Here is a 24,725-nt window from a genome sequence, read left to right as displayed (position 1 = left end):
GGCCAAGCCAATCATGATGTTTTTCTCTTTTCTTTTAAGTTCCTAATAGTCTTAATATTCACATGAAAACTACATAGTACCTAGTCTGGAATAAGTTCTATATCAAAAAGTAGCTGTCGAAGATGAGTGTTAGTGATACGGGTGTTAGATTTGCGCTTACGTTGACCTCTATCAAATCGGATACGGATTAGGAACAATACTAAGATGGGACCAAGCAGACTAGTTAAGTACATCGTACATATATGTAGCAGTAGGCAACTCTTCACAATAACACGCGGTCATGGAAATTGAGTTAAAGTCGGATTTATAATGTCAAAACTCCATCAAGTACAGGCCGCGCACTTCAAAGAACTGGTAGATTGCGGACTTTGCGGAGCCCGAGACCGACACTATGCCACACATTCAACGATGTAGCCTATCATACTCAGTCAACAGGGGACTACGAGCCACGCCAGCACAGCTCTAGCTTATCAGATACTGCCAGATCCTAGCAATGGTATGCAGAGCACCAGACAATGCGTCATTCATTATTATCCTGTTTGTTAAAAAGCAACTTTGACATCGTGGTCGAAACATTGCAACCTGATTAAATTATAATATCCATCAGAATAAGTTCATCCGAGCCAGTAAGCCAGTAAAAAGCCGACAGTTGTCTTATAAAAGCAAAAAAACAATAATAAAAAACATGGCTTATCAGGCATAAAACAATCGTGTCTTATCTCCATACGGTTACGATGCTCCACCTCCACCACCATCCCGGCCGTTGGACTGATCATGTATCCGCAAGAGAGCTCCCTAAATGCGTTTAGATCAATTATTAATCCTAATTCCTTGATCCTCTTCATCGTCACACTTATCTCATTTCAGTTACAAGCGACACAACCTTCTCGCCTGCTTTGCTTTGCTTTGAAATATGCGACACGACTGGCAGTCGATCCTTTCCCCCCGGCCTTATTACCCTTACCCAAAGCTTTCCAACTCTCGTCCATCTCTTGAGACCTTCTTGGCGATGACCTGGCGACCATCGTGATCCATCGTACCCAGGCTATACCAGCCTACACTCTCTTGCTGCGCGCAGCATCTACTACCCCATCTGAACCGAACCGACATAAAAAGGAAACCTGCGCGCATACGTTGGGAGATTAGAAATCATGGCAAAGAACAACAGTATCCACGAGGAAGAGACCGCGATTGCGAACGAAGCGACACACTTGCTGCCCAGCAGCTCAGCCTCTCAAGATGGAATCAGTGAAACATCATCAACCACTCCCGCTTGGGATGGTTTGAAGGACTTTGAAGGACTGCCTTGGTGGCGCCAACCCTCGGTATGCCTCTAATTGACATTGTGATGTCCAGCTCTCACCTTGTTGTAGGTCTACTGGCTGCTTGGTCCATATGTTATCTTCACACTTGCTTTTGGAGGTGTGGTAGTTCCTAAACTTGACTTGTAAGCCTCCTTGCTCAATACAGAAATAAAACCATGGCTTACCAGGTTGTGCGAAAGAATTCTTGATCTCGTCTGTAGACAATACTTCGCAGACCAACACAGTCGCAATCCGGGCAAAGTATTTATGCCTGTCTTACTTGGGACGGACAATCCTCAATGTCAAATCCCAGAGGTCTCCGCGAACTCGGCCAAGTTCTTGTTGGTCATGGGGTTCTTCACTGGTGTCCTGAGTGCGCTTGTCACACCAAAAATTGGCCACTTGTCCGACCGATACGGTCGGACACGACTTATGGCTCTTGCGTCCGTAGGTGGAGTCCTGAACGAGTTCATTACTATCCTAGTAGCCCGATACCCCGATATTATTGATTATCGATGGCTGCTCCTAGGCAGCATCTTTGATGGCATGACGGGATCTTTCACCACTGGGAGTATCATGTCACAGTCTTATGCAAGCGACTGCACTCCCCCTTCAAAACGCGCCGTGTCTATGGGTTACATGCATGCTTGCCTATTCGCGGGACTTGCCTTTGGTCCCCTTCTCGGAGGTTACTTTGTTAAGTGGACGGGTAGTTTGCTTTCCATCTTTTATGTTGTCATGGGTTGCCATATTGCATTCATGCTGTTCGTTTGGCTCATTGTCCCCGAATCGCTGTCCAGAAGGAGGCAACTGATCGCTCGCGAGAAGCACGAAAAGGAAAACGAGATGCGATCTCAGACCTCGTCGTCCTGGATGGCTACACTCCAAAATGCAAACCCTTTTGCACCCCTCAAGATTCTTCGTCCTACAGGCCCCGGAACTTCACCTGCCCTGCGTCGTAACCTCATTGCGCTTGCTATTGATGACACGATCATCTTAGGAGCAAGCATGTCCGCAGGTGCCGTCATTGTTCTCTACTGTGGACTCGTATGGCACTGGGATACTTTGGAAAAGTCCAAGTTTGTTTCCCTTATTTCGTTTGTTCGCGTTGTGATTCTCATGGGGATCTTTCCCATTGTCAACTATTTTGGTCGTACTCGCCCAGCTGCTCGCCGACGTCGCGAGTCAGGCGCGGCCGCTGTCGAAAAAAATAATGGGGCAGATGAGTTGGATATTCTTATCCTCAGAGTTGCTCTTGTATCGGATGTTGTCGGATCCCTTGGCTATGTCTTTGCCCATTCCTCCGGAGTGTTTGTTGCGAGCGGCATGGTTACTGCTCTGGGTGGCCTCGGCAGTGCCACTGGACAAGCCATTATCACCAAACATGTTCCATCTGAGAGGGTTGGCCAGTTGCTGGGAGCAATTGGCATGTTGCATGCTTTGGCGCGTGTCTTCGGACCCGTCCTGTTCAACGGCGTATATGCCTTGACCGCTGGTCGTTTCGATCAGGCTATCTTTGTCTTGTTGGCAAGCCTTTTCGGAATTGCGCTTGTAATGAGCTTCATGATCAAGCCCCATGGTAAGGACTTTTATCTTCTTCTGCCTAATGATGTCAAGGACTAACTTGCCTTAGTTATGTGGGAGGACGAGCCGGAAGAGGAACGTCAACCACTTTATCTTACAAATGAAGCTCTTGTATCGTCTAGTGATCAGGTTCCTATAGACGAGGAGGATCAACTCCGTATCCAGTAGACTTTCTTGTTGCCGCGCCACGATTTTTTTGTTTTATCTCAAGTCACCGTCCAAAATATTGCACAGGCGTCTAGTCTGGTTCTCAGTGGTTGGTAATTCCTTGTACAGTAGCCTGCCGTCATTTTGGAGTATCTGGAGTTTTGGGAGACATGAAACAATTCAGGAATATAGAAACATATCAACACAATTTCTCGTTAGTAGATGTTACTCTATTTGGCACTTTTAAACAAGCTTTACTGCAGTGTTAGACAATTGGTTTAAACGTTGTGGGGCGGGCTCTAAAGTTCTCACAGGGGACGAAGCTCACTCATGACATCAGGTCAGCCTATTCTTGACGTGATTGAGACACATCGGTAACAATCCAAAGTTGACCCAAATCCTCGAGATAGGCTGTGATAACGCAATATTGCGGCTTTTTCTAGTGCTACTAAGCCAAACGCCAACAACCTAAGGTCTCCTCCCAATTGGAGCATGATCGCTTCAAGAGCTTTGACATCGACAAAGAGTCTCTCAGTGGCAGCAAGAAGCATCATGACTGCCGCCGGAGCAGCCGGTCGAACCATCAAATTCGGACCATTCGAGGTGACAAATCAGGTAGGTATTTTCAACTCCACTCATATCTGACTCTTACCTGTACTGATGATCATCCAGGTCTTCCTCTCAACACCACACTCCTTCGCGCTGGTTAACCTCAAGCCTCTCATTCCGGGGCACGTTCTCGTCTGTCCGCATAAGCCACACAGACGTCTTACGGACTTGACGCCTGCCGAGACGGCAGATCTATTTACCACGGTGCAGCTCACACAGCGCCTAATGGCGCGCGCACACTTCTGCACCCCCGAGCCCGAGTCCGGGAGCTTCTCGATCGCTGTACAAGACGGCGCCGACGCAGGCCAGACGGTACCGCACGTACATGTTCATGTCGTCCCGCGGACTGCAGGGGATATGGAAACTACGGACGACGTGTATGTTAAACTCGCGGGTGAGGAAGGTAATGTCGGTGGGGCGTTGTGGGATCGCGAGATGGGTGCCAGACCGCAGCCAGGCGGAGGAATGAACCGAGTTGATGATGAAGATCGTGAGCCGAGGAGTGTAAAAGAGATGGTGGACGAAACGGAGAAGTACAAGGCGATATTGAAGGAGATGGGAATCGAGTAACCGTGGAAGAGATTGTATGAGCAGATGATTACAGATCTCGAATCATGGAAGCGAAATATATGTATACTGATGTAAGGAGTGTGTAGAACTCAACCCTACATCGATTTTGTTATCTTGCTACCGTAAGTATCAGACTGATTGCTTTCTGCATTATTACACGCACAAACGCAACGTGTCGATCATTCTGTCACAATCAGATCTAACATGTAGGAACTGCTATTAATCTATTGAAAGCAATCGCCTGATCACAAAGGTAAATAACCTCGCCATATTGTGCCGAGCTGTATCAGATGTTGCAGCTCAACACAAGAACGAACGAGATGTCACACCAACGACAACAGGTAGGCGAATTATCTACCATGCAGAACAAGTCTCTGCCTATATCTAGTAGTGAGCCAAACCTTATGCCGGTACTGTTTCCACACCGACAAATCATGGATTGAGTGTATTCAGTGCCGGTTACGCCACATGCTAATGTTTGACAATAGCGAATCCACACCCTCGCCACTACCGGCTGCCACGACTCATCTAGTTTTAGACCAATTACGATAGGCATTACACCACCTTATCGCGCCCGTTTCAAATTGAATTAGGAGGCAATAGAGTTTGTTTTGAGAGAGATAAGGATCTGGATGGCGCGGTACCATCGTCTTGCTTAGTTGCTTGCATGATGCAGGTTGCAGCTGAGGCCAGAAATGAGGGGTCATGACGATAAGTAACTAATTGGTTCCAGGAGCGAGACAATTTTAAGGGACCGCAGACAGATTGATGGTTTTGGTCAATCTGAGACATGTTGTGCTGATGGTACGGCGGTTCGAAGACTGATACAGGACATTAACACATGCCTGACAGACTAGTGGTTGCATCAATGAACAGAAGTCCCATGTTGGATAACCGGGACAGCTTCAACCAATTTATTGCGTGCAGCTGTTCATGCCGTTCTCGCATTGAACTACATATAATCGACTGGTACATGTCAAAGTGACGAACAATTGCATTTCCGGCTATATATTGATGGGCACAGCCGTTGAATGAAGCTTTTCGGGATAGTCTCCAGAATGGGCTTCAAGTAAAAACTCGCTAAAGCTGCTGTTTTTTGTTTACTCACGAGAGGGGGAGAACGTGCTAGGATACGACCCCACATCTAACGAGACGGGCCATGTTCGCAGTGCGGGGAGGAGTAGGCATATTGACATCCTGCCAGTTATCCATAATCCCCAGATGAAAGGGTTCTGGATTGCATGCCCTTGCTTATGAGCTTTGCCTGGAGTGGCAGTTGCGGACCATCGGGGCGTTCTGAGGAGAGAAGTCCAATGTGCTGTCTGTCGGAAGTGCCAGGTTGGGGACACGAGTCGCGTTTCGGGTCGGTGAGCGAGCCGATGGTCCGACTGGTGAAATGCGGCGACAGACACGTGAGAAGTGATATTCTGTTTAACTTCGGGCAATGAGAGATTTTGAAGCGAGCGAGATGATGGCAATGGCGATCACGGCTAGTTTTTATCTTTGAGCGATCTGTGCCACTTCAAAGATCAGCCAGAAAGTCGGCCACTGCTTTTCCCAAGCCATACAATGCCGTTGTCGCAGCCGTGTTCATGGTGTGTCGTTGAAAATAGGAAAAAAATAGTCCCACCATGACTGGTGGAGGTAGGCAACCAAAAGGCGACCTAAGGCGGGAACTAGCGCAAGCAGTTTTTAGCGGCTTCACTAAATGCATACGCTGAGATGTGGTGGACGAATAGTGCAGGATGCCCTTGTTCGGACCCAGGTGACAGTGGGCCTAGACAGGTTCCATTCCACTTTTGCGACCCAGGTTTTGGGATGCGTAGCGCAATGACACGAGCAGAATCTCTGCAAGAGCACGAGGTCAGTCGAGAGGAAAGCCATAAAGGCGTAGGCCATGCGATCCTGAAGGCATTCATCCCCGCATTCGATTCTTGAGGTATTTGAACATCGATAAGTTCTTTTTTATCAAGTAGTCGATTTCATGCCTTGAATTCAAGTGTGGGAGGTGACATTGGCAAAAGGCGGTGGGCGTTGCGTGCTGTGCGATTGCTGTTGCTGTCTTGTTCCATGTGCTGTGGCTGAGCTTGTCGCGCACACTACCACCAGAGAGCCTGGGCTACCTAGTATAAGCTAAGGCAGCGCAAAGAGATGAGCTGGTGACTACTGGTTACTCGGCACGGAGCACTATCGGCGATGGAATCCATCCTCAGTTGAAATTGCATGGGACCTAGCATGGAAGATTGCAGTAGATGCCTACTGCAGGTCAATTGCTGGTGGGTCACACAACAACGGACAATCAGTGATGATCTGCGAGACAGCACAGGCACTTAATCTCATCACACCCTCCAAGTTTGAAAGGGCCAAAAAGGAAAAAAAAAAGGGGGGGGGGATACCATTTTATTTATGACAATTCAATGGATTTAAAATACAACTAGAGTCAAAGAAAAATAGACACTTTGGCATATAGGAATTGTAATGCCTGATTGACAAAAGTTGTATTATATCCACATGCGGGAAGAGCCACCAATCAAAAATGATGGAGGGATGGTGTCGTCGTGTGTGTGTTTCTGAAGAGTCCCATCCATCTCAGTCAGTCAGCCACTGATGAAAGGCTCGTCCGTCAGATGGAACCGGCGTCGGCGCACAGACTCCCACCATTGCGAAGAAGCAAAGAGAAGAGCCAAGCTAAGAATCGCACGTTGCAGCGACATCAGCCTTTCCCTTTTGAAGTAACCTGCAGCCCGAGCCGCCGCCTAATCTCTCTGCTTTAGCCTAGGTCAATGAGGCCCCCTTATCCTTTGACTGGACGTAGCCTGTCCTTAGGGTGGTTTTCAATCTTGACCTAACTAGTGTCATCTGTTGGTAGCGCGCCGCTGATATAAATATTGTTCAAGCCATAAGAAGTCCCCTGGCCAGAGCCCTGATAATAACCCCTACGCCTGTCATGGATTCTGGAATCTGTGACCTGGTCTGCCACTGACGTTGTTGTTGAGCCGCATCTGCTCGTGCCTCGCTATTGTTGATATTCGTTCTGAATCCACCAGTAGCGGAGCTTGGCCGGTAATGCACAGGGTCAGGGTTAGTGTGGCCTCAAGCACGGGCCTGACCGTTGAGTTGCATTGCAGGCATGGAACCATCTGGATTACTGGGATCTGTCTAAGGCTCTGAGCGCGAAGAGGAGATGAACAGGATACGATACGTGAGGGGCCACCAAATATACATTAGAAATGCGGAATAGGTTAGGATTTTGAATAGTTTCGTCATAGTTGCTAAGTGAAAACGGTGCTATACATCTCGATATATGACATAAAAGCCGGTCTCTTTTTGGATATTATAAACTATTATGCTAGGCTCTGGTAGTGTTTTCTAAACCTCGAACCTGACAAAGGTTGTTCGTGGATGGCGGGTATGCAGAAGCTTGCGTACTCTTGTCCACAAACCAAGCTATGGTTTGAGTCGTTGCACAGCGCTCAAGGGTTGACGTTACGAAAATAATTAGGTATTCAACACCACAGGTCTTCTCTTGCTTAATCGCAGCCCCGGTCATCGGCTCCGAGGAAAACGAATGCAACGACCAGGAGTGAGAATTTTTAATTCCAGTGGCGGGTCTAGCTAACCAATCATTACATACGAACGATGTTACATACTGGATAAAGGCATACGCTAGATAGAAGTTCTGGTCAGGCCCACCGGCAATCGACATGCATGCAAATGTGAAGCTGGTGGAAAGGTTGACACAGACCATCGTCGGTCAAGCCGCCCAATCAAGATACGTCTCTTTGTTAGCTGCATGCAGAATCCAGGACGCTCCCGAAGGATCCCTCCAAACTAGAACAAAGAAGGACACGACACCAACAATTGTGACTGTACTGTGAACGTAAAGCGTGAAGCAATGGCCATCGGTCTCGTCCAACAACGGATGGCTCCATTCATTCCTTGTGTCCAAGTGATCACCTGCCGATAGCCCGAGCGTTCTGTTGCGATGACCCGTAAAGAGCTTTGCTCTCTGTATCACAAGACACTCTACACTTCTGCAGTCACCAGTGACGAGAGAAGAGTCTTACCTAAACTTCAAGCAAACATGAACTAAGTCGCTCAGATTGAAAGAAGGGCAGATATGTAGACCATACATAGCCTTTCCGTCAATTCCAAATTCCACGCAGCTGTGGACGGAAACACCAGAGTCAGACTTTCTTATCTCTAGCTCAACTTCTGACACAAATACGACGTTGAATAGAAAAAGATCAGGCAAAGAGTTTGTCTCACTCCGACCGCGCCCGGCGTTGTTCTACAACAAAGTTTTCCTTCTCTCGGACTTGTCGTCTTCATCTGTTGGTCCAAATCTGCTCATGGCTGATGGTGTATGCAACTTCAAGCAACAAGGACAAGCGAGATGCGCCCCACATGCTGCAACCGAAGTTTCTATCTACCAGGTTACAGTAGAGCAGGCAGTAGGCAGTTAGTTAGCTGTTACCCAATACCTACCCATGGACCCATATGATGGGACAAAACAGGGCAAGGTTCCTTTTTTCTCCGCCAGGTCGTCCTTATCAGACGTGGTTTTTTGGTGTATTCCAAGCTTGGCTGGCTGGACTGGACTTCTCTTCTTGACTGCGGTCTCGGTTCTTGCGCAGTCTCCACCAAAAAAGTTCCGCTGCACTTACACGGCTGCTCCTTCCTGGTCATGCTATTTTCCCGTCTTGCCTTGCGACTCGCGCGTAGAAATATCTTGTCTCCCACCCTCTTTCCGTCGATATTGACTTTTCCACCAGTTCAATTAACTCTCGCCTCCAAAGCCTGAATCACTTTATCGTCCAATCCAATCCAGTCTTTGTTCCATCTTGACTGCTGTGATTCTCTTGAGAGTTTCTTCGTGAAAGCCATACTGACCTTTTGCTGCTCCTCCACCTACTCCAAACAAGCAGCAAGCCACTTTCCTTCCACCTACAGCATCTCAACGAAAGAGCCCATTCGCCTTGTCCGTTTTATACGTGGGCTTACTGTCGTCTTTGGCCTTGACCTTTGGACCATCCTCTTCATATCATCACCAAGCCAGCGGCCGCTCCTGCCTTCTAAGTGTTATATTGTTGACTGACCTCTTCGCTCAACATTGGGTGCTTGATCGTGAAACCCAGCCGCTGTCCTCTTGATTGAGTTCGACTACTAGCATTTATTCCATTCCAGCCTGCTACATCTTCCATTAAAACCATGGCTAAGCTTCGTACTGGTCCTCGTGACCCTGATGCCTTTCCGGCAATGCAGCTCTTCTTGCTGGGTAAGTTTGGCATCTGCTTGCTCCGATATCACGCGCTAACTTTGTACAGCCATTGTTCGACTTGCAGAGCCTATCGCCTTGACATCCATCTTCCCCTATGCCTGGGCTCTCGTTAAGGATTTCCACATCGGTAGCGAAGAACATGCATCATTCTACTCGGGCATTCTTATCTCAGCCTTCTCGCTCGCAGAGGCTGCTATGGGCACCTACTGGGGCGCTCTATCCGATCGAATCGGCCGCAAGCCTGTCTTGATGATTGGATCGATTGGCACGATGCTCAGTATGTTGATGGTGGGAATGGCTCCTAACTTTGGTATTGCCTTGTTTGGCCGTGCCCTAGGTGGCCTGCTCAATGGAAACATTGGTGTCATTCAAACTATGGTTGGCGAGCTGGTCACCAAGCCTGAGCATGAGCGTAAGTCGAGGCCTTTGGAATGGAGCCTATTCACAGACTAATTCGCGTTCTACAGCCCGTGCTTTCTCCGTAATGCCTTTTGTCTGGAGCATCGGAACCATTGTAGGACCCTCCATCGGCGGCATGTTTGCCAACCCCCACGATTCTTGGCCTGGAGCCTTCCCTGCTGGTGGCATCTTCCAGCGTTATCCTTATCTGCTGCCCAACCTCATTTGCTCCGGCTTGCTCCTCGTCAGCATCGTGCTCGGTTTCCTCCTTCTTGAGGAAACCCACCCTGATATGCAGATTGAGCATGCCCCCGCTGTTGAGTGCCGCCCTACCGAGGAGACCCCTTTGGCTCTTTCTACCAACAACAGAATGGTGACAGAAGTTCACGCCGACGCTTACGGTACCATCGAGACCCTAAGTGATATCTCTAGCCATGATTGGGGTACTCTCTGCGTCGAGAACGAGAAGGAGGCGACTGATACTCCTGCAAAGACATGGAACCGTCGTGTTGTGGGGTTTATCGTTGCTCTATCTATTTTTACTTATCACTCGATGACTTTCGACCATCTCCTCCCCATCTTCTTCGAGGAGAAGCGTGCTGGTGCAGCTGAAATGATCAAGGGCGCATCCATCTTCCCTTTCCACTCTCCTGGTGGTCTCGGTATGACTTTGCGAGATGTCGGAATGGTTCTGGCGGTTGACGGCGGTATTGCTCTGTTCATTCAGGTTTTCATCTTCCCCTGGGCTGTCCAGAAGCTTGGAACTTACCGTTTGTTCCTTCTCGTTACTGTCCTTCACCCAATTATCTATATCCTGATGCCCATGCTTCTTCTCGTCCCTGAGAACCTCATCTACCCCGCCATTTATGGTTGCCTCATCGTTCGCAACATTCTCTCCATCATCCTCTACCCTCTTCTGATGATTCTTATCAAGGAGGCCACTCCCACTGCCAGCGCCCTTGGCAAAGTCAACGGTTTGGCTGCCAGTGCTGGTGCCGCTTGCCGAATGATCGCTTCACCTATCGCTGGGTTCTTATGGGCCGTCGGAAGCAAGTCCGACTGCTCTGCCCTAGCCTGGTATGGAAGTGCCATTGCCGCAGTATTCGGAGCTATTCAGTGCTTTTCTGTTCCTCGCCAACGCAACGAAGAGCCCTCCGAGGAAGCACCCGCGCTGCCTTGCAAGCAGACTGTTGTTGTAACCGAGACCGAGTTCTACGACTCGGACTAAACGTTCGGCAATACCTTACGACTTAAAAAATCCAGACGTACTTGAACGACTTTGATGTTCTCGTTCTATATTTGATTCGATTGCTTATGGGCTACCAATATTGCGTGTTCCCCATCAGGGTAGCCACATTAGTTCGGAGTTTTGGCTTATTATGATTTGTTTGTATGGAGCCTGGTAGAAGGTTTGCTTGTATTATGGCCACTGTTTATGAAGTTATGTATATATCCTCAGATCAAGCGTTTATTGTGCTGGAGTTGGTTTCTCATCGGGTGCTGGAGTTGGTCATCAAAAAGCAAAGTCGCTAGTATAAGTCTTGGCCATGAAAATAGTTTTGATGTAACGAGAAATGCTGTATCAAGCTGGACAAAATTCTAGATAAACTGGGATATAGAAATAGAAAAGTATCTTGACCTCTCAAAGTGAAATTGTATATGCTCGCTCATATGTCGACGACAAATAATTTAATTTCAGTTTGAAGGAAAGAAATAGTATACATGTATCTAGCAATTTGATGGTCCTTGGTCCTTTTACTGTTTGTCCAGGTAGCAGCAAGTAATGGCTTGGCTGGATGCTGCTGAGTCGTGATAAATGGTTGATGCCCAATAGAATTTTCGCCACCCACCAAAAGTTGGAGAAGCTCAAATTTTAGCAGCATCAACATATCTCAAATTGCCCCACCAATGACAACTGAGGCATAAGAAACACAACAAAATTCCAGGAGAGAGTAACAGCAGGATTATCTGCCAAGAAACGGCAAATATGCATATCGAAGAGATCAGCGATAAGATGGAAGAGTCTCTGAAGGTCTCCCAACCAGAGCAGGCCACAACGAAGACTCAACCCACCGCAACAGATGCGACAAAGCCCCAACTTCCACCAGCGCACGCCATCGCTAGTGGGAAGACTGTTGATGAGGTGTGGGAGGACCTCAACAAGTCGCCTCTTTTCATGACAGACCTTGACGTCAACGAGGAGAACGACGACATTGCGGCTTTACAGGCTCTTGCCTACGAGGGCACTCCTCTTGAGAACGGCCAGGAATTCAAGGAACGTGGAAATGAGTACTTCAAGATCAAGAACTACGTTGATGCCAAGGAATTCTATGGAAAGGGCATTGCTATCCTTGCGGGCGAGGAGCGCAAGCGGGCGAGGGGCGAGCAGACCAAGAACCAGGAGGGTGTGATTGACACGGAAGAGGAGATCCAGAAGCAGCGAGAGACACTTGAGGCTTTGTACGTTAACCGTGCGGCTTGTCATCTTTCTGTCAAAAATTATCGCAGCTGCTGGCTTGACTGTGCTGCCGCGCTGCGCCTCAACCCTCGCAATATCAAGGCTTACTTCCGCAGTGCTCGAGCTCTTCTCGCTGTGGATCGCATCGAGGAGGCTGATGATGTGTGCGCTCGTGGTCTTTCACTAGATGGGTCAAACGCATCACTCCGAGCTGTAGCAGACGACATAATAAAACGAGCCAAGGAGATCGATGCACGACGCAAGAGGGAAGCAGAGCGTGAAGCTAAGGAGAAGCGACGAGCGTTACTCATCAAGGCAGCTATGCGAGCGAGGAATATCCCCACGCGCACAACGTCCCAGCCTCCGGAGATGGAAGACGCGGGTATTGCGCTTCTACCAGACCCCGATGACCCACGCAGCACGCTTGCTTTCCCGACGGTCCTGCTGTACCCTCTCCACCTAGAGTCTGATTTCGTTAAGGCGTTTGAGGAGACACATTCGCTTGAGGATCACCTGAGCTACATCTTTCCTTTGCCGTGGGACAAGGAGGGTGCTTATACAACTGCAGGCGTGGAAGCCTTTGTGGAGACTAAGCAGGGTGGTTTGCTCAAAATGGGCAAGCGAGTGCCGTTACTCAAGGTTTTGGGAACAGGCAAGGTTGAGGTAGTTGATGAGGTTGTGAGGATTTTCGTTGTGCCCAAGGACAAGGCTGAAGCTTGGACAAAGGAACATAAGTCCAAAAGGGCAGCTGAGAAGGGAGAAGCGAGCTGATGCCAGATCGAGAAAGAATAGAAAAGTATATGTGTTTGATAAAGACGACTGCGTCGCTACATAATGGTGCTTCGATTGCTATGCCTCACTTTCTCTCAGGACAATAAGCTATATGCCGCCACCATTTGGTTCAAGTACTCGAAAACGATAATGATAATACAGATTATTAAATGAAAGGGCGCCCGAGCTATTCCGTTCTATTCGCTGTGCATATATCCAAAACCCCAAGACCCAAAACCTACTCCGAAAAAAACTTTTACCCTGCCGTTGTACTTATTCTCTCCTAAACTTAAGGCGAAGTTGCGCGTTGTCTCTTGCTGCGGTGTTCTTCGATGGAATTGCCCATAGTAATACTGGGAGGCGAAATAACTGCACTGGAGACTGAAACTTCCTGTTCTTGTTGTCTGAGGTTCAATAGAAGCAAAGCTGCGCTCTGCTGGACCGGATCTGTTCCGATGGTAGGTCCTCGGACTACTCGCTGCCTCATCGGACTAGCTTCGGGAGTCGCTGCCATCATGACAGAGCTCGTACTCATGTTAGGACTGGTGCTTGCTCTATAATTATGTCTCCATTCTTCGTTCTCAAGACGCCGCTTAGGCCCCCATGCCGGATGCGGAAGAGTCGGTTCATGGTGCAAAGGCGGGTTGCGAGGTATGGCACTGAGCCAGGGATTTGGTTCTGGGCTGGGCCGGTTCGCAGGAGTCCAGCTTGAACCTGGCCGAGACGTAACCATATAACCATGGAGACCTGATCCAGTGCTCGAGGCCGAGTTGGGGGCCGACATGTAGTGGCGGTCGGTATCACTTTCCATCGCCCACGATGGATCGCAAACCAGGCGAGGTCGGTGCCGGCGTCGATGTTCTTCTGGAGGATAAATGCTTTGCTGGAGAGTTCGATCATCTCTGGGGAAGCTTGTCGGACTGTGGAATTTCGGCGGGATTACAGTCATTTGCATGCGCCAAATTTCAGCTTCCCGAGTCGCGTCGACGATTATTTGTTGGTTTATGACCATTCGGCCATATTCAGGCATACCAGGAGGTACACACATAGCTGGAAACCCTGGACCGAAGATAGGAATTAAAGCACCCGCGATGGGATGACAGAATGTTGCGCAGATAGCTTTAGCACATCGGTACGGCATCCAATAGCCTGTGTGGACAGGTCAGAGAAGAATCCCAGTAGTTGTTGACACTGCAACATACCTTGAGCAGCTATAGAACCACCAGTAATACTATGTGTAATTTCTTTTAGGCCTGGGTTAAGGCCCAGCATCTTTGCGGGTATTGTCTAATTTCAAGTCAGTCTATGTATTGCGACTCGAAGCATTTAGACTCGCCTTTCCATAGCCTCGACATTTGAAAAAGGGGGTCATTCGAACAAGTCCAATATTATAGTCCCACATGACAGCGTATTCAGTGCCATGTTCAAGAGAAATAAACTCATACTTGAAAACTGGAGGCTTGCGTTAGTCAACAAAAGCATAACATCATGAGCAACTTACCCTCGAAGCTCTCGCGCCCTGTCTTCTCGAAAAAGTCTTTTTTGCCACTGTTGTAAGGAATATGGAGGCACGTCTCGTGAATGTTTCCAAAGGGGGTCACCCGATGTCTGCGGATCTCTTGCAAAGCTACCTCGTCCAGGTGCTCGTGAGGGGGGAATCTGACCTGGCCGCGCAACTTGGATTTGGCCAGGTTGTTGGCGTCCTTGAACCCAGCTCTATCGGTAGGCATCATTACACGACTTTGCGGCTGATTTGAAGATGCCCTGTTGTTTAAAATCCCTGGAAACTCGGGCGTATGATCTGGCCGGGAGAAGGAGGAAGCATTTTCTCCCGAAGGGGCCGGGTTCAAGAGGCCTTTAAGGGACAGCATGATGCCAACCAGTAACGTTTACCAACACGCCGGAAGTTGTAATTTTGAGGTGAAGGAGAAGATTGTGGGATGTAGCAAGCCACGGGTTTGGTTGTAAGTAGATGCCTAAACCAAGTGGTTTGGATAGCACGGCGGGCAAGCCGTGATATAACTACTTTTGGGTTGCAGGGAAGGACAGACGGCAGCAACACACTAACTGGTGGAAACTCCTTGCCTTTCAAGTAACTCCTCAGCTTGACAAACAACTCGGGGGAAGACAAATTTGCCTGCGTGCACCGAGATGGGTGATGGTCAGGAACCTAGGACGTCTCGCTTCACTCAACGGTCAACGCTGTTGGAAACTTGCAACTTCAAAAGTCGGTCACGCCTTGATTCGGTCAGTCTGACGATCTCTGTTGCTTTTCCTTTGTCCCTTGAATATTAATATCGGCTTCCAAAGGGGGAGCGCTCTGTTGACGAGCTCCCACCGCCTGGTGCTAGCAGATACTAGGAACAGCCACCAAGTGACAGATGACGGGACGATGTCGGAGCAGGGTCGCGTGCATAGGATGAAAGAGGTTGGGCTCAACTGGAAGCCTTGAAGTCAAGTGCAAGGACGAGGGCTCTAAGAATCCAAAGAATAGATACGTCGTGTCCCGCCGCTACGGTTTGCCCCAGGCGTCTAGGAGAATTGCGTGTGAGTTCTGGCTCCGCTTTATCAAACACCTCTCAATATGCCCCCAGACTTCTCCGCTGCATTAGGAGGCCATAAGGCAGAGAGTGCTGCAACAGGGGGTGTAGTTTGGAGCCATTGGACGTGGACAGGCCAGTCATCACGCCGTGTTGTCCGTTACACTCCCGCGATACCTCATAAACTCTGGCTTGAACTCGACAAGGCTTCCTAGGGTTACCAGATTAGTTAAGAATATTACAGTTCGTCTCTCTTTGATTGCCTTTCTAGTACCTAGCAAGGACATAAGGGCAGAGCTGGGAGCTGAGCATTGAGCCGCAATAGAGAACGACCAGCGACGAATTGGCTACCTTGTCTTGTTTGAAACCGCCCCACGAGCTCAAAGCAGAGGTGAAGTACAGGCGGATGCTTGCATGCCACATCGTTCAGAGGCCTCTACCCCGGCCTGTTTTCTTATATCTGTACAACAAGGAATGGCGGTCTTGTAGCTATTGAGATTGGTCTATCTCAGCACTCCCTCAAGACTTGCTCGAGTCGCCCCCACGTGTCAGTATGACAACTGACAGCTAGAATACCTAGTCACACTTCCTTTGCTGGCACATCTTGTCAATCAACACTGCCGAATACCCTATTAGAATTGTCTTATCTCGCTAGGGGTTATCAAAGGTAGTATTATGTGGCTCTGGTTTGTCGTGAATGCATCCCCAATCTGAACAAGAGCTGTACATAGCCGTTGCATACCACACCGACGGTTTGTTATTTGGTGAGTTCGATGGCGCTTCCAGAAGTCGGTCTGCAAGCCTCCTCCTCCCTGAGATGATCACGTCCTTTGCGATGCCTTAGACAATATGTCATGCTTCTAGTCCTTGTTACTCCCATGAGCTTTCTGGCGTACAGGCACAAGAAAAATCCCCGAGAGGGAACACAAGCCCATGCCCGATACGCCTGCCCCTCAGCGTTTGAGTGAAATACAAAGTTTGAGGAGCCAATTGGCCTATGTTCAAGGCACGAGGCGTCAAAATCTCTGTAATCATGTATGCTGTTGAGTGTTATGCGGTTTATAATATGGAGTGCTGTACGTAACCACATCTTGATATGCAAGATGCGTTGCTCACGTATAACATCGCCTCCCACCCTTTTTTTCTTTTTGCTCTCTTGGTACGGGGTCATGGCCATTTTACGGATCGGATGCCCCTGACAGAGCCGTCAACGCCGTCTCGCCAAACTCATCACACTTAACGCGACCAGCCGACGGCTCGGAAAGCGACACACTTCCGGAGTCGGGTTTCTCTGCTCAATTCTTCGAGGTTGCCTATGGGAACGTCATTTGATTGCAGCTCAACGGGCTTTTGAAAAGCACTTGTGAGGGATAGAAGCAGGGCCTAACACGGGATCTGACATTTCTTGGTTGAACACCGTTGCAGTCTGCAGTGTTGGGTCTATACAGCACTGTCTAAACATGCAGATATTCCCAATCAGGAATTACGCATGACACCCGTGCCTATTTTGAAAGCTGAGCGATGTGTTTGATCTCCTGCTAAGCCTATCGGACCGAGCTGTGACAGATTCGGAAACAACGGATCGTCTATATAGGTATCAAGGTCAGTTAATGATTTCCTATTTCTCAGGAATTGGTTTCAGAAGATTGTACGATTTCGGCGAGGTGGGACAGCGGGAGGCCATGGCGAGCTGGCGTTTCTTTTGAACCAGGTGTAGAGAAAGGTACATTGCGGTTCCCTGCATCGAATTCGGTCAGTGTTACCAATTTCCTTCCCCCATCGGTGTGGCATCAGTCGCCGTGCCCATGCCAAGCAGCTGTTTCGAGAGGTAAAGGTGATGCCCATGAGTCTATATTATAGTGTTCTAAGGTCTACGACGAAACGATTGCAGAGCTTATGCAAGAGAGGACGAAGGCGTCTATTAACCACCGGCATCAGTCAGATCGGTATAGCATGAACTGGCTTCACTCCAGACCAACAAGCTGATCGGCGATAAGAGCTTGGGCATTTAGATACTCCGTGGTAGTGTAGCCAGAAGAGGGCACCTAGGTACCATCGGTACCGCAAGAGCAGTGCGGGAATGCCCAGGCTAACTGAGAGTGAGGCGATAGCAGATACCTCGTTGAAGACCCTGTTGGTGATACAGCAAGCATCAGTCAAGCTAATCTCGAAGACGGTGCAACCAGGAGAATAAGCAGGAGTTAGGTTCCCATGCCAGGGCGGCACACGTATCTTTGACAGAGACTTTCCTCCGTTTCAAGTCGCACATCTTGACTCGGCCCGCTAATCCAGTCTGAGCCCGGTGCATGTCTGACTTCGAGCTTGACAGGCTCGTTTCGGAGAATAGGCGACCACGATACGATCAGAGCAGGGCCGGCCTCGGAACCTGACAAGTTGCCGTAGTCTCCATGGTGAAGGCTCTTATTCTGGCAAGCTTGTGGAACGTATGGCACGAGCTGACGAGCAAATGAAACGAGGCAACAGTGCAGGTTTGCTAGCCGTTGCTATATTTTATGGGTGTCTTCGGTGCACTTAATCAAACTGAATCGGCTCACAGGTGTGAGAATGACTTGAACCGAGAGTTCGTTTCATGATGAGAGAGTTTTGTAGTTCATCCCGTCTTTGAACAGGAATGTGATATTGGATTGAAGCAAACGGCGGCCAACTTCTAAGCTTAGGCCTTTGTTGAAGTTGCGCATAATTCAAAACGGACAAATCATAAAGACTTTTTTCCCCACACAGAAGCAAGGCCAAATGCAACCACAACGTAAAAAGTTGGATAGTACCTGGTTGATAAGAGAATGAGGCTTTCACATCCATATGGGATGACTTGAATCATGTGCTGGGTAACAAGATCTGGCGTTCTCACCTGTAGTGGCAGTTGTCGCCTTTAGGCCTTAGGCATCAAAACGCGGCCCCACCATGGCCGGTCAGGGGTGGACCGCCACAGTCGCGTCCCCTGTAAGATTTGTTGTTTATGTACATACGCAGAACAAAGACCCTGGTTTAGCTTACCACCACCTCAACAACATAATCTCGTTGATGAGAAGTCAAGCATTGACACGTCTTGGCTCCTCTTTTTCGCCTTTGTTGTCGCGACTTCATGCGCGAGCAACATCCTTTGCTCGCTTTAACTGTTCTTTGAGCTTGAAACCTTTGTTCTCATCCCCCCCCTTGTATACACTCTCTTTGTCCTTACATAGTTCTACCTGGCCGTCTCAAGCCAGATTCTTTTCTCCCACTTCAAACATCAACAAAATGGATTCCGACGAGTCTATGTTCAGTCTTGAGGACGAGTCTGACGGCTTCGTTCCCGAAACTGTAGGTTACTTTCTTCTGCCCCTCTCTGCTTCACCATGGTGCATATTGAATCTATGGTTGCTTTCTTCTGCCTGCCCGCTTCACCTCCCTCATCACCGCGCACCACAGCTTCCCGATTCTTTTGAACCTTTCTTTTTGCCTGCATAAAACAACAGCACCTACACATTTTCCACGGGTCTTCTACTGCGCACTTGAGCTAAAGCCTTGAACAGAAAGCGAAGTCCAAGGCCGCGCCCAAAAAGATGGTGCAATCAACCCTCAAAACAAAGGCCCAGCCTAAGAAGCGCCCTACTCCAGAGAGCGACAACGACGATGCGAGTGTTGCCTCCAATGCCTCCAACACGCCGCCCAAGGCGAAGAAGCAAAAAATGGAGGCCGAGGACGACGACATGGCCATCGACAGCCCTGCCAAACCTGCCAAGCAGAAGACGGCCACCGAAATGTACACAAAACTCACACAGCTCCAACACATCCTCAAGCGACCTGACACGTATATTGGTTCTGTTGAAAGAACAGAACAACAACTATGGGTTTTAAACAAAGAGACTCAACTCATGGAGTACAAAGCCATCAATTTTGTGCCTGGTCTCTACAAGATTTTTGACGAGATTCTGGTCAACGCTGCCGACAACAAGCAGCGCGACAGCTCCATGACATACATGAAGATCAATATCGACCGTGAGGCCGGTGTGATCAGCGTCGAGAACAACGGAAAGGGCATTCCGATCGTGCTTCACGAAAAGGAGAATATTTATATTCCTGAACTCATCTTCGGACATTTGTTGGCAGGTTCCAACTTTGACGATGACGAGAAGAAGACCGTTGGTGGTCGTAACGGCTACGGTGCCAAACTATGTAACGTCTTCAGTACCGAGTTTAATCTCGAGTGTCAGGACAGTGTAAGCGGGAAGAGGTACAAGCAGACATGGACCAACAACATGAACACGATGCACAAGGCCAAGATCACTGCTAGCAAAACCGCCAGCTACACCAAGATTACTTTCAAACCTGATTTCAAGCGCTTTGGTATGGAAGACGGCATTGACGACGATCTGGAATCATTGATGTATCGAAGAGTCTACGACATGGTGGGTACGATTAGAGGCATCAAAGTATTCCTCAACGGAGAGCAAGTCAAGATCAAGGACTTCAAGGCTTACTGTGATCTTTACGCCAAGTCTATCGCAAAGGACAGAAGCGACGAGGAGGGCGGCACTCCTACCTGCACCGTGGAGATGGACAAGGATAAGTCGCATCCTCGATGGGAGGTGGGCTTCGCTGTCTCTGACGGCACTTTCCAACAAGTCTCATTTGTCAACTCTATCGCAACCACAGCCGGCGGTACTCACGTCAACTATATTGCTGATCAGATTACCAAAAGTCTTCTCAACGCTCTGAACAAGAAGCGCAAGGGCCACACTTTGAAGCAAAACCACCTGCGAAATCACATCTTCGTTTTCATCAATTGCTACATCGACAACCCTGCTTTCTCTTCACAGACCAAGGAGCAGATGACAACCAAGGCGAGCCAATTTGGTAGCAAATGCGTACTGGGTGATGATTTCCTGAAGAAGGTGGCAAAGTCCGAGGCCATCCAGAACATCTTGGATTTTGCGGAGAAGAAGGCCGACAAAATGATGGCCAAAAGTGATGGTAACAAGCGATCACGAGTGAACAATGCCAAGCTGGTCGAGGCTAACTTTGCTGGCACAAGAAGAGGTCATGAATGTACTTTGATTTTGACAGAAGGTGATTCCGCCAAGGGTTTGGCGGTTTCTGGCCGTGCCATCCTCGATCCTGACCGAATTGGTGTCTTCCCGCTGCGTGGAAAGCTGCTTAACGTACGTGACGCTTCGCCTGATCAGATCGCAAAAAATCAAGAGATCCAGAACATCAAGCAATTCCTAGGGCTCAAGCACAAGACATCTTACACCGACACAAAAAACCTCCGATACGGACATCTAATGATCATGGCTGATCAGGATCATGATGGTAGTCATATCAAAGGACTTCTCATCAATTTCCTCGAGGTCCAATTTCCATCTCTTCTCAGGATCCCCGATTTCTTCCGGGAGTTCATTACCCCCATTGTCAAAGTCTGGCAAGGCTCAAACCCCAAGAAGCCCCAGAAACTCAAATCTTTCTTCACGCAGCCAGAATACGAAGAGTGGAAAGATGTTCACAAGAACGAGCTCACTCGGTGGCATTCTAAGTACTTCAAGGGTCTGGGAACCAGCTCCAATGAGGACGCGCAAGTCTACTTCACCAATCTTGATGACCATTTGAAGGAATTTGAAGTTATGAAACCCGAAGAATCCAAGATGTTGGAGTTGGCCTTTTCCAAGAAGAAGGCGGATGCGAGAAAAGAATGGCTGGGCAACTTTGTGCCTGGTACTTTCCTAGATCATTCGGCCAAGCAAATTTGCTACTCTGACTTCATCAACAGAGAACTTATTCTCTTCAGTATGGCTGACAACATGCGATCTATTCCGTCTGTTCTGGATGGGTTTAAACCCGGTCAGCGCAAGGTGATCTACGCGTGCTTCAAGAGAAACATAATCAAAGACAAGAAGGTTGTTGAATTGGCAGGTTATGTGTCCGAACAAACGGCATACCACCACGGTGAACAGTCACTTCAACAAACCATTATTGGTCTTGCTCAGAACTTCATTGGTTCAAACAACATCAACTGCCTGGAACCTAGTGGAAACTTCGGTTCTCGACTTGCAGGTGGTTCTGATGCTGCTAGTCCTCGTTATACCTTCACTCGATTGTCACCTTTTGCCCGCAAAATCTTCCACCCTATGGATGAGCCCAACCTGCTACATCATTATGAAGATGGCAAGAAAATCGAACCAATGGTATATGCTCCAATTCTTCCCATGGTGTTAGTCAACGGCGCCGATGGTATTGGCACGGGTTGGAGTAGTAACATCCCCAACTACCACCCTGCAGATATCGTTCAAAACTTGAGGCGTCGAATGGGCCGTTTGGACGAGAATGACACGGAAGAGAAACCTTTCGAGACAATGATGCCTTGGTTCCGTGGTTGGAAGGGCACTCCTGAAGCTGCTGGGCCCGACCGTTACAAGTTCAATGGTGTCGCAGAGCTCAACGAACAGAAAGATAACGAGGTCATCATTACAGAACTGCCCATCCGTATGTGGACAGATGATTTCAAGGCAAAATTGGAAAAGATTATTTCCGGCGAAGGAGGCCCTTCGTGGATCAAAGATTACAAAGAGTTCAACGACCACAGTACTGTTCATTTCGAGATCTCTGTGGACGAGAAGCACATGGGCAAAGTGATGGAGGAGGGTATCCTCGAGCGGTTTAAGCTTACCAAGCAGGTCGCTACCTCCAACTTGGTTGCATTCGATACCAGCGGCCGAATTCGCAAGTACGAGAAGGTTGAAGAGATCCTCGAAGAGTTTTACCAGTACCGTCTTGACATGTATACCGATCGCAAGGTGAGCTTTCTGGTCTGAGGCCGGCGGTGGTCCAGCTAACATTTTGTAGAAACACTGGCTGGGGGTTTACCACGCAGATTTGCGCAAGCTCCAGAACCAAGCACGATTTATCAAAGAGATTATCGACAACAAACTTGTGGTCGGTAAGAAGAAGAAGGCCGTACTTGTGCAGGAGCTTCGAGATCGTGATTACGAGGCGTTTCCTCCCCGTGGGGACAAGAAGAAGACGTCGGATGAAGAAGAAGACGAAGAGGACAACCAGGACGTCGAAGGGGACTTGGAGGGTGGCGCCCGTGACTACGACTATCTTCTCTCGGTAAGCCACATGTGAGGTAGAGAAACAGCACAGGTGCTAACACATCGCAGATGCCTATCTGGTCATTGACTGCTGAACGACTTGAAAAACTCAAACTCGCCATCGAGAAGAAGGAGGCCGAGCACCAGGAACTTCTCGCTCTCAGTGAGAAGGATCTCTGGTGCCGTGACCTTGATGAATTCATGATTGAGTGGGAGAATCAGCTTGCATTCGATGCTGAAATAAAGACGAACATCCGTCGCTTGGGCCGCCGCGTTTCTAAAAAGATAGGTGCTGGCACCGCTCGTGGCCGCAAAGCCAAGGATGATGATGATTATGCGCCTGAGAAGAAGGCCCGCGCGAAACCCAAGGCTGCTGCTACAACAGCCAAGCCGGCTCCTAAGCCAGTCAAGGTGGAAACGAAGAGTGCTCAACGGTTTGCCGATATGTTCAGCTCGAAGCCAAAGGTTAAGAAGGAGCCTAAGGCCGATGTCATGGAGCTCTCAGATGCCTTCTCTGACGACGACTACGCCGCCCTGGGCCGCAGTAAGTCATCGGCACCCGCAGTGAAGACATCTCAGCCGTCACCGACCGAAACACCAGGCACCGGGCGAGCCAAGCGCGCTGCTGCATCTAAGATAAAGGCGGTCATCGATGACGACTCTGAAAGTGATGACGACCAAATGCTTGGTGACGTTGGTGCTCTGGTCAAGGGCATTGACAAACCAGCTGGCGACGGTGAAAAGGGCAGGTTTAGTTTACATGCTATGAGCCGACCAGACTCCAGCCACGGCAACACCAGCAACAGTGGACTTCCAAAGGCTAAGGCCAAGTCGGCCAAGGCGTTTGACTTCGAAGACGATAGTCCTGACGACACGAACTACGAAATGCTTGCCAAGTCGTCACCACACAAGACGGCGGCTAAGGATGACCACGTTGATAGCTTCCTTTCTGATGACGAGCCTTTTGTAGCTCCAGCCAAGCCAACATCTGCCAAGTCCAAATCTACGGGTACCGAGTCTGAGGACCCAACACCAGCTGGTCTTGCCACAGTCAAGAAGGGTCGGGGTCGTCCCGCTGGTGCTAAGAGCAAAGAGGCGACGAAACCCAAGGCCGCTCCCAAAGCAGCCACAAAGGTTACGAAAACAGCAGCGTCAAAGGTTGCTTCACGTCCCGCCACAAAGCAAACCACTCTCTCGCCAGCAGCCAAGGCATACGCCGCGAAAAAGGCTGTCAAAAAGCCGGTACTCGACGATGACTCGGATGAAGACATGGCCGAGCCTGACTCGCCCCCTCCTAAGGCTGCTGCGAGGGCGCGACCTGGACGCGCTGCCGCTGCAAGACGACCCATTGTTGTTGACGATGATTCTTCAGTAGGGCAACCAGATGAGAGCGATGATCCTTTCTCAATGGATGATGATGAAGACTAGTTGCAGGATGAGAAATGGCGGGAGATGACAAGAGTGTCGAATGCTTTCATTCTTGGGGGCCTCTGATGTTTGGCTTTGTTATTGTTTTCTTATTTCGTGAGTACGAGCTATTGTTTTGAAATACTTCAAAGGGGCGGTACGATGGAAGGGGATTGATCTGAAGCTGAGAATTATTACACAAGTCTGGTTTGAGGGCGTACAGGATGCAGGACAATTGCTTTACTAGGGCCATGGCCTAGCTGTTTATTGATATCCAATGGCCAAGGTGCTATTAGTATATAAATTACCTAGCCATATAAAAGAGCTGTTGAACCCTTCGCCTCTCCTATGAAGTCAGTGATGTCTCCCAATCTCACAGCTCACTCCTTCTCAACTAATGGAGGTCGACTACCTTAGTAGGTACTCTGTAGGTTCCTATTTATAGCGATTGCTTATCGATAAGAGCTGCCTCCCTGTTAGCGCGGGGTTCTACGAGAATCCAAGGGCCTAATTTATCATCCATCTCCATCCGACCATTTATCCTCATTTGTCTCCTAACATCACAAC

The 24,725-nt window shown here is 49.0% G+C and overlaps 6 protein-coding genes across 6 annotated transcripts; 5 read left to right on the top strand and 1 right to left on the bottom strand.

Annotated features, from left to right (window-relative positions):
• Positions 1–1,151: 1,151 nt before the first annotated feature.
• Positions 1,152–3,056, top strand: FSST1_001026 (major facilitator superfamily domain-containing protein; the record flags this gene model as incomplete). The annotated part of the gene is made up of 4 exons (XM_083224161.1): positions 1,152–1,325; positions 1,374–1,447; positions 1,505–2,883; positions 2,938–3,056. 4 exons carry the CDS (start codon positions 1,152–1,154, stop codon positions 3,054–3,056), a joined length of 1,746 nt encoding a protein of 581 aa, XP_083091208.1.
• A 531-nt stretch (positions 3,057–3,587) lies between these two features.
• On the top strand, positions 3,588–4,214 carry FSST1_001025 (bis(5'-adenosyl)-triphosphatase; the record flags this gene model as incomplete). The annotated part of the gene is made up of 2 exons (XM_083224150.1): positions 3,588–3,650; positions 3,708–4,214. 2 exons carry the CDS (start codon positions 3,588–3,590, stop codon positions 4,212–4,214), a joined length of 570 nt encoding a protein of 189 aa, XP_083091207.1.
• A 5,211-nt stretch (positions 4,215–9,425) lies between these two features.
• On the top strand, positions 9,426–11,122 carry FSST1_001024 (major facilitator superfamily domain-containing protein; the record flags this gene model as incomplete). Its single annotated transcript, XM_083224139.1, has 3 exons — positions 9,426–9,492; positions 9,542–9,907; positions 9,963–11,122. 3 exons carry the CDS (start codon positions 9,426–9,428, stop codon positions 11,120–11,122), a joined length of 1,593 nt encoding a protein of 530 aa, XP_083091206.1.
• A 759-nt stretch (positions 11,123–11,881) lies between these two features.
• FSST1_001023 (uncharacterized protein) lies at positions 11,882–13,123 on the top strand (the record flags this gene model as incomplete). The annotated part of the gene is made up of 1 exon (XM_083224128.1): positions 11,882–13,123. One exon carries the CDS (start codon positions 11,882–11,884, stop codon positions 13,121–13,123), a length of 1,242 nt encoding a protein of 413 aa, XP_083091205.1.
• A 289-nt stretch (positions 13,124–13,412) lies between these two features.
• Positions 13,413–14,994, bottom strand: FSST1_001022 (uncharacterized protein; the record flags this gene model as incomplete). The annotated part of the gene is made up of 4 exons (XM_083224116.1): positions 13,413–14,272; positions 14,326–14,410; positions 14,460–14,575; positions 14,625–14,994. 4 exons carry the CDS (start codon positions 14,992–14,994, stop codon positions 13,413–13,415), a joined length of 1,431 nt encoding a protein of 476 aa, XP_083091204.1.
• A 3,927-nt stretch (positions 14,995–18,921) lies between these two features.
• FSST1_001021 (DNA topoisomerase 2 domain-containing protein) lies at positions 18,922–24,179 on the top strand (the record flags this gene model as incomplete). The annotated part of the gene is made up of 4 exons (XM_083224105.1): positions 18,922–18,984; positions 19,197–22,454; positions 22,504–22,770; positions 22,821–24,179. 4 exons carry the CDS (start codon positions 18,922–18,924, stop codon positions 24,177–24,179), a joined length of 4,947 nt encoding a protein of 1,648 aa, XP_083091203.1.
• Positions 24,180–24,725: the final 546 nt, after the last annotated feature.

The sequence above is a fragment of the Fusarium sambucinum genome, chromosome IV (genome assembly GCF_050947815.1).
Source record: "Fusarium sambucinum isolate potato_lamoka chromosome IV, whole genome shotgun sequence".
NCBI lineage: Eukaryota > Fungi > Ascomycota > Sordariomycetes > Hypocreales > Nectriaceae > Fusarium > Fusarium sambucinum.
Note: the sequence above shows the minus strand (reverse complement) of the source record. Positions and strands in the feature narration are given on the sequence as shown.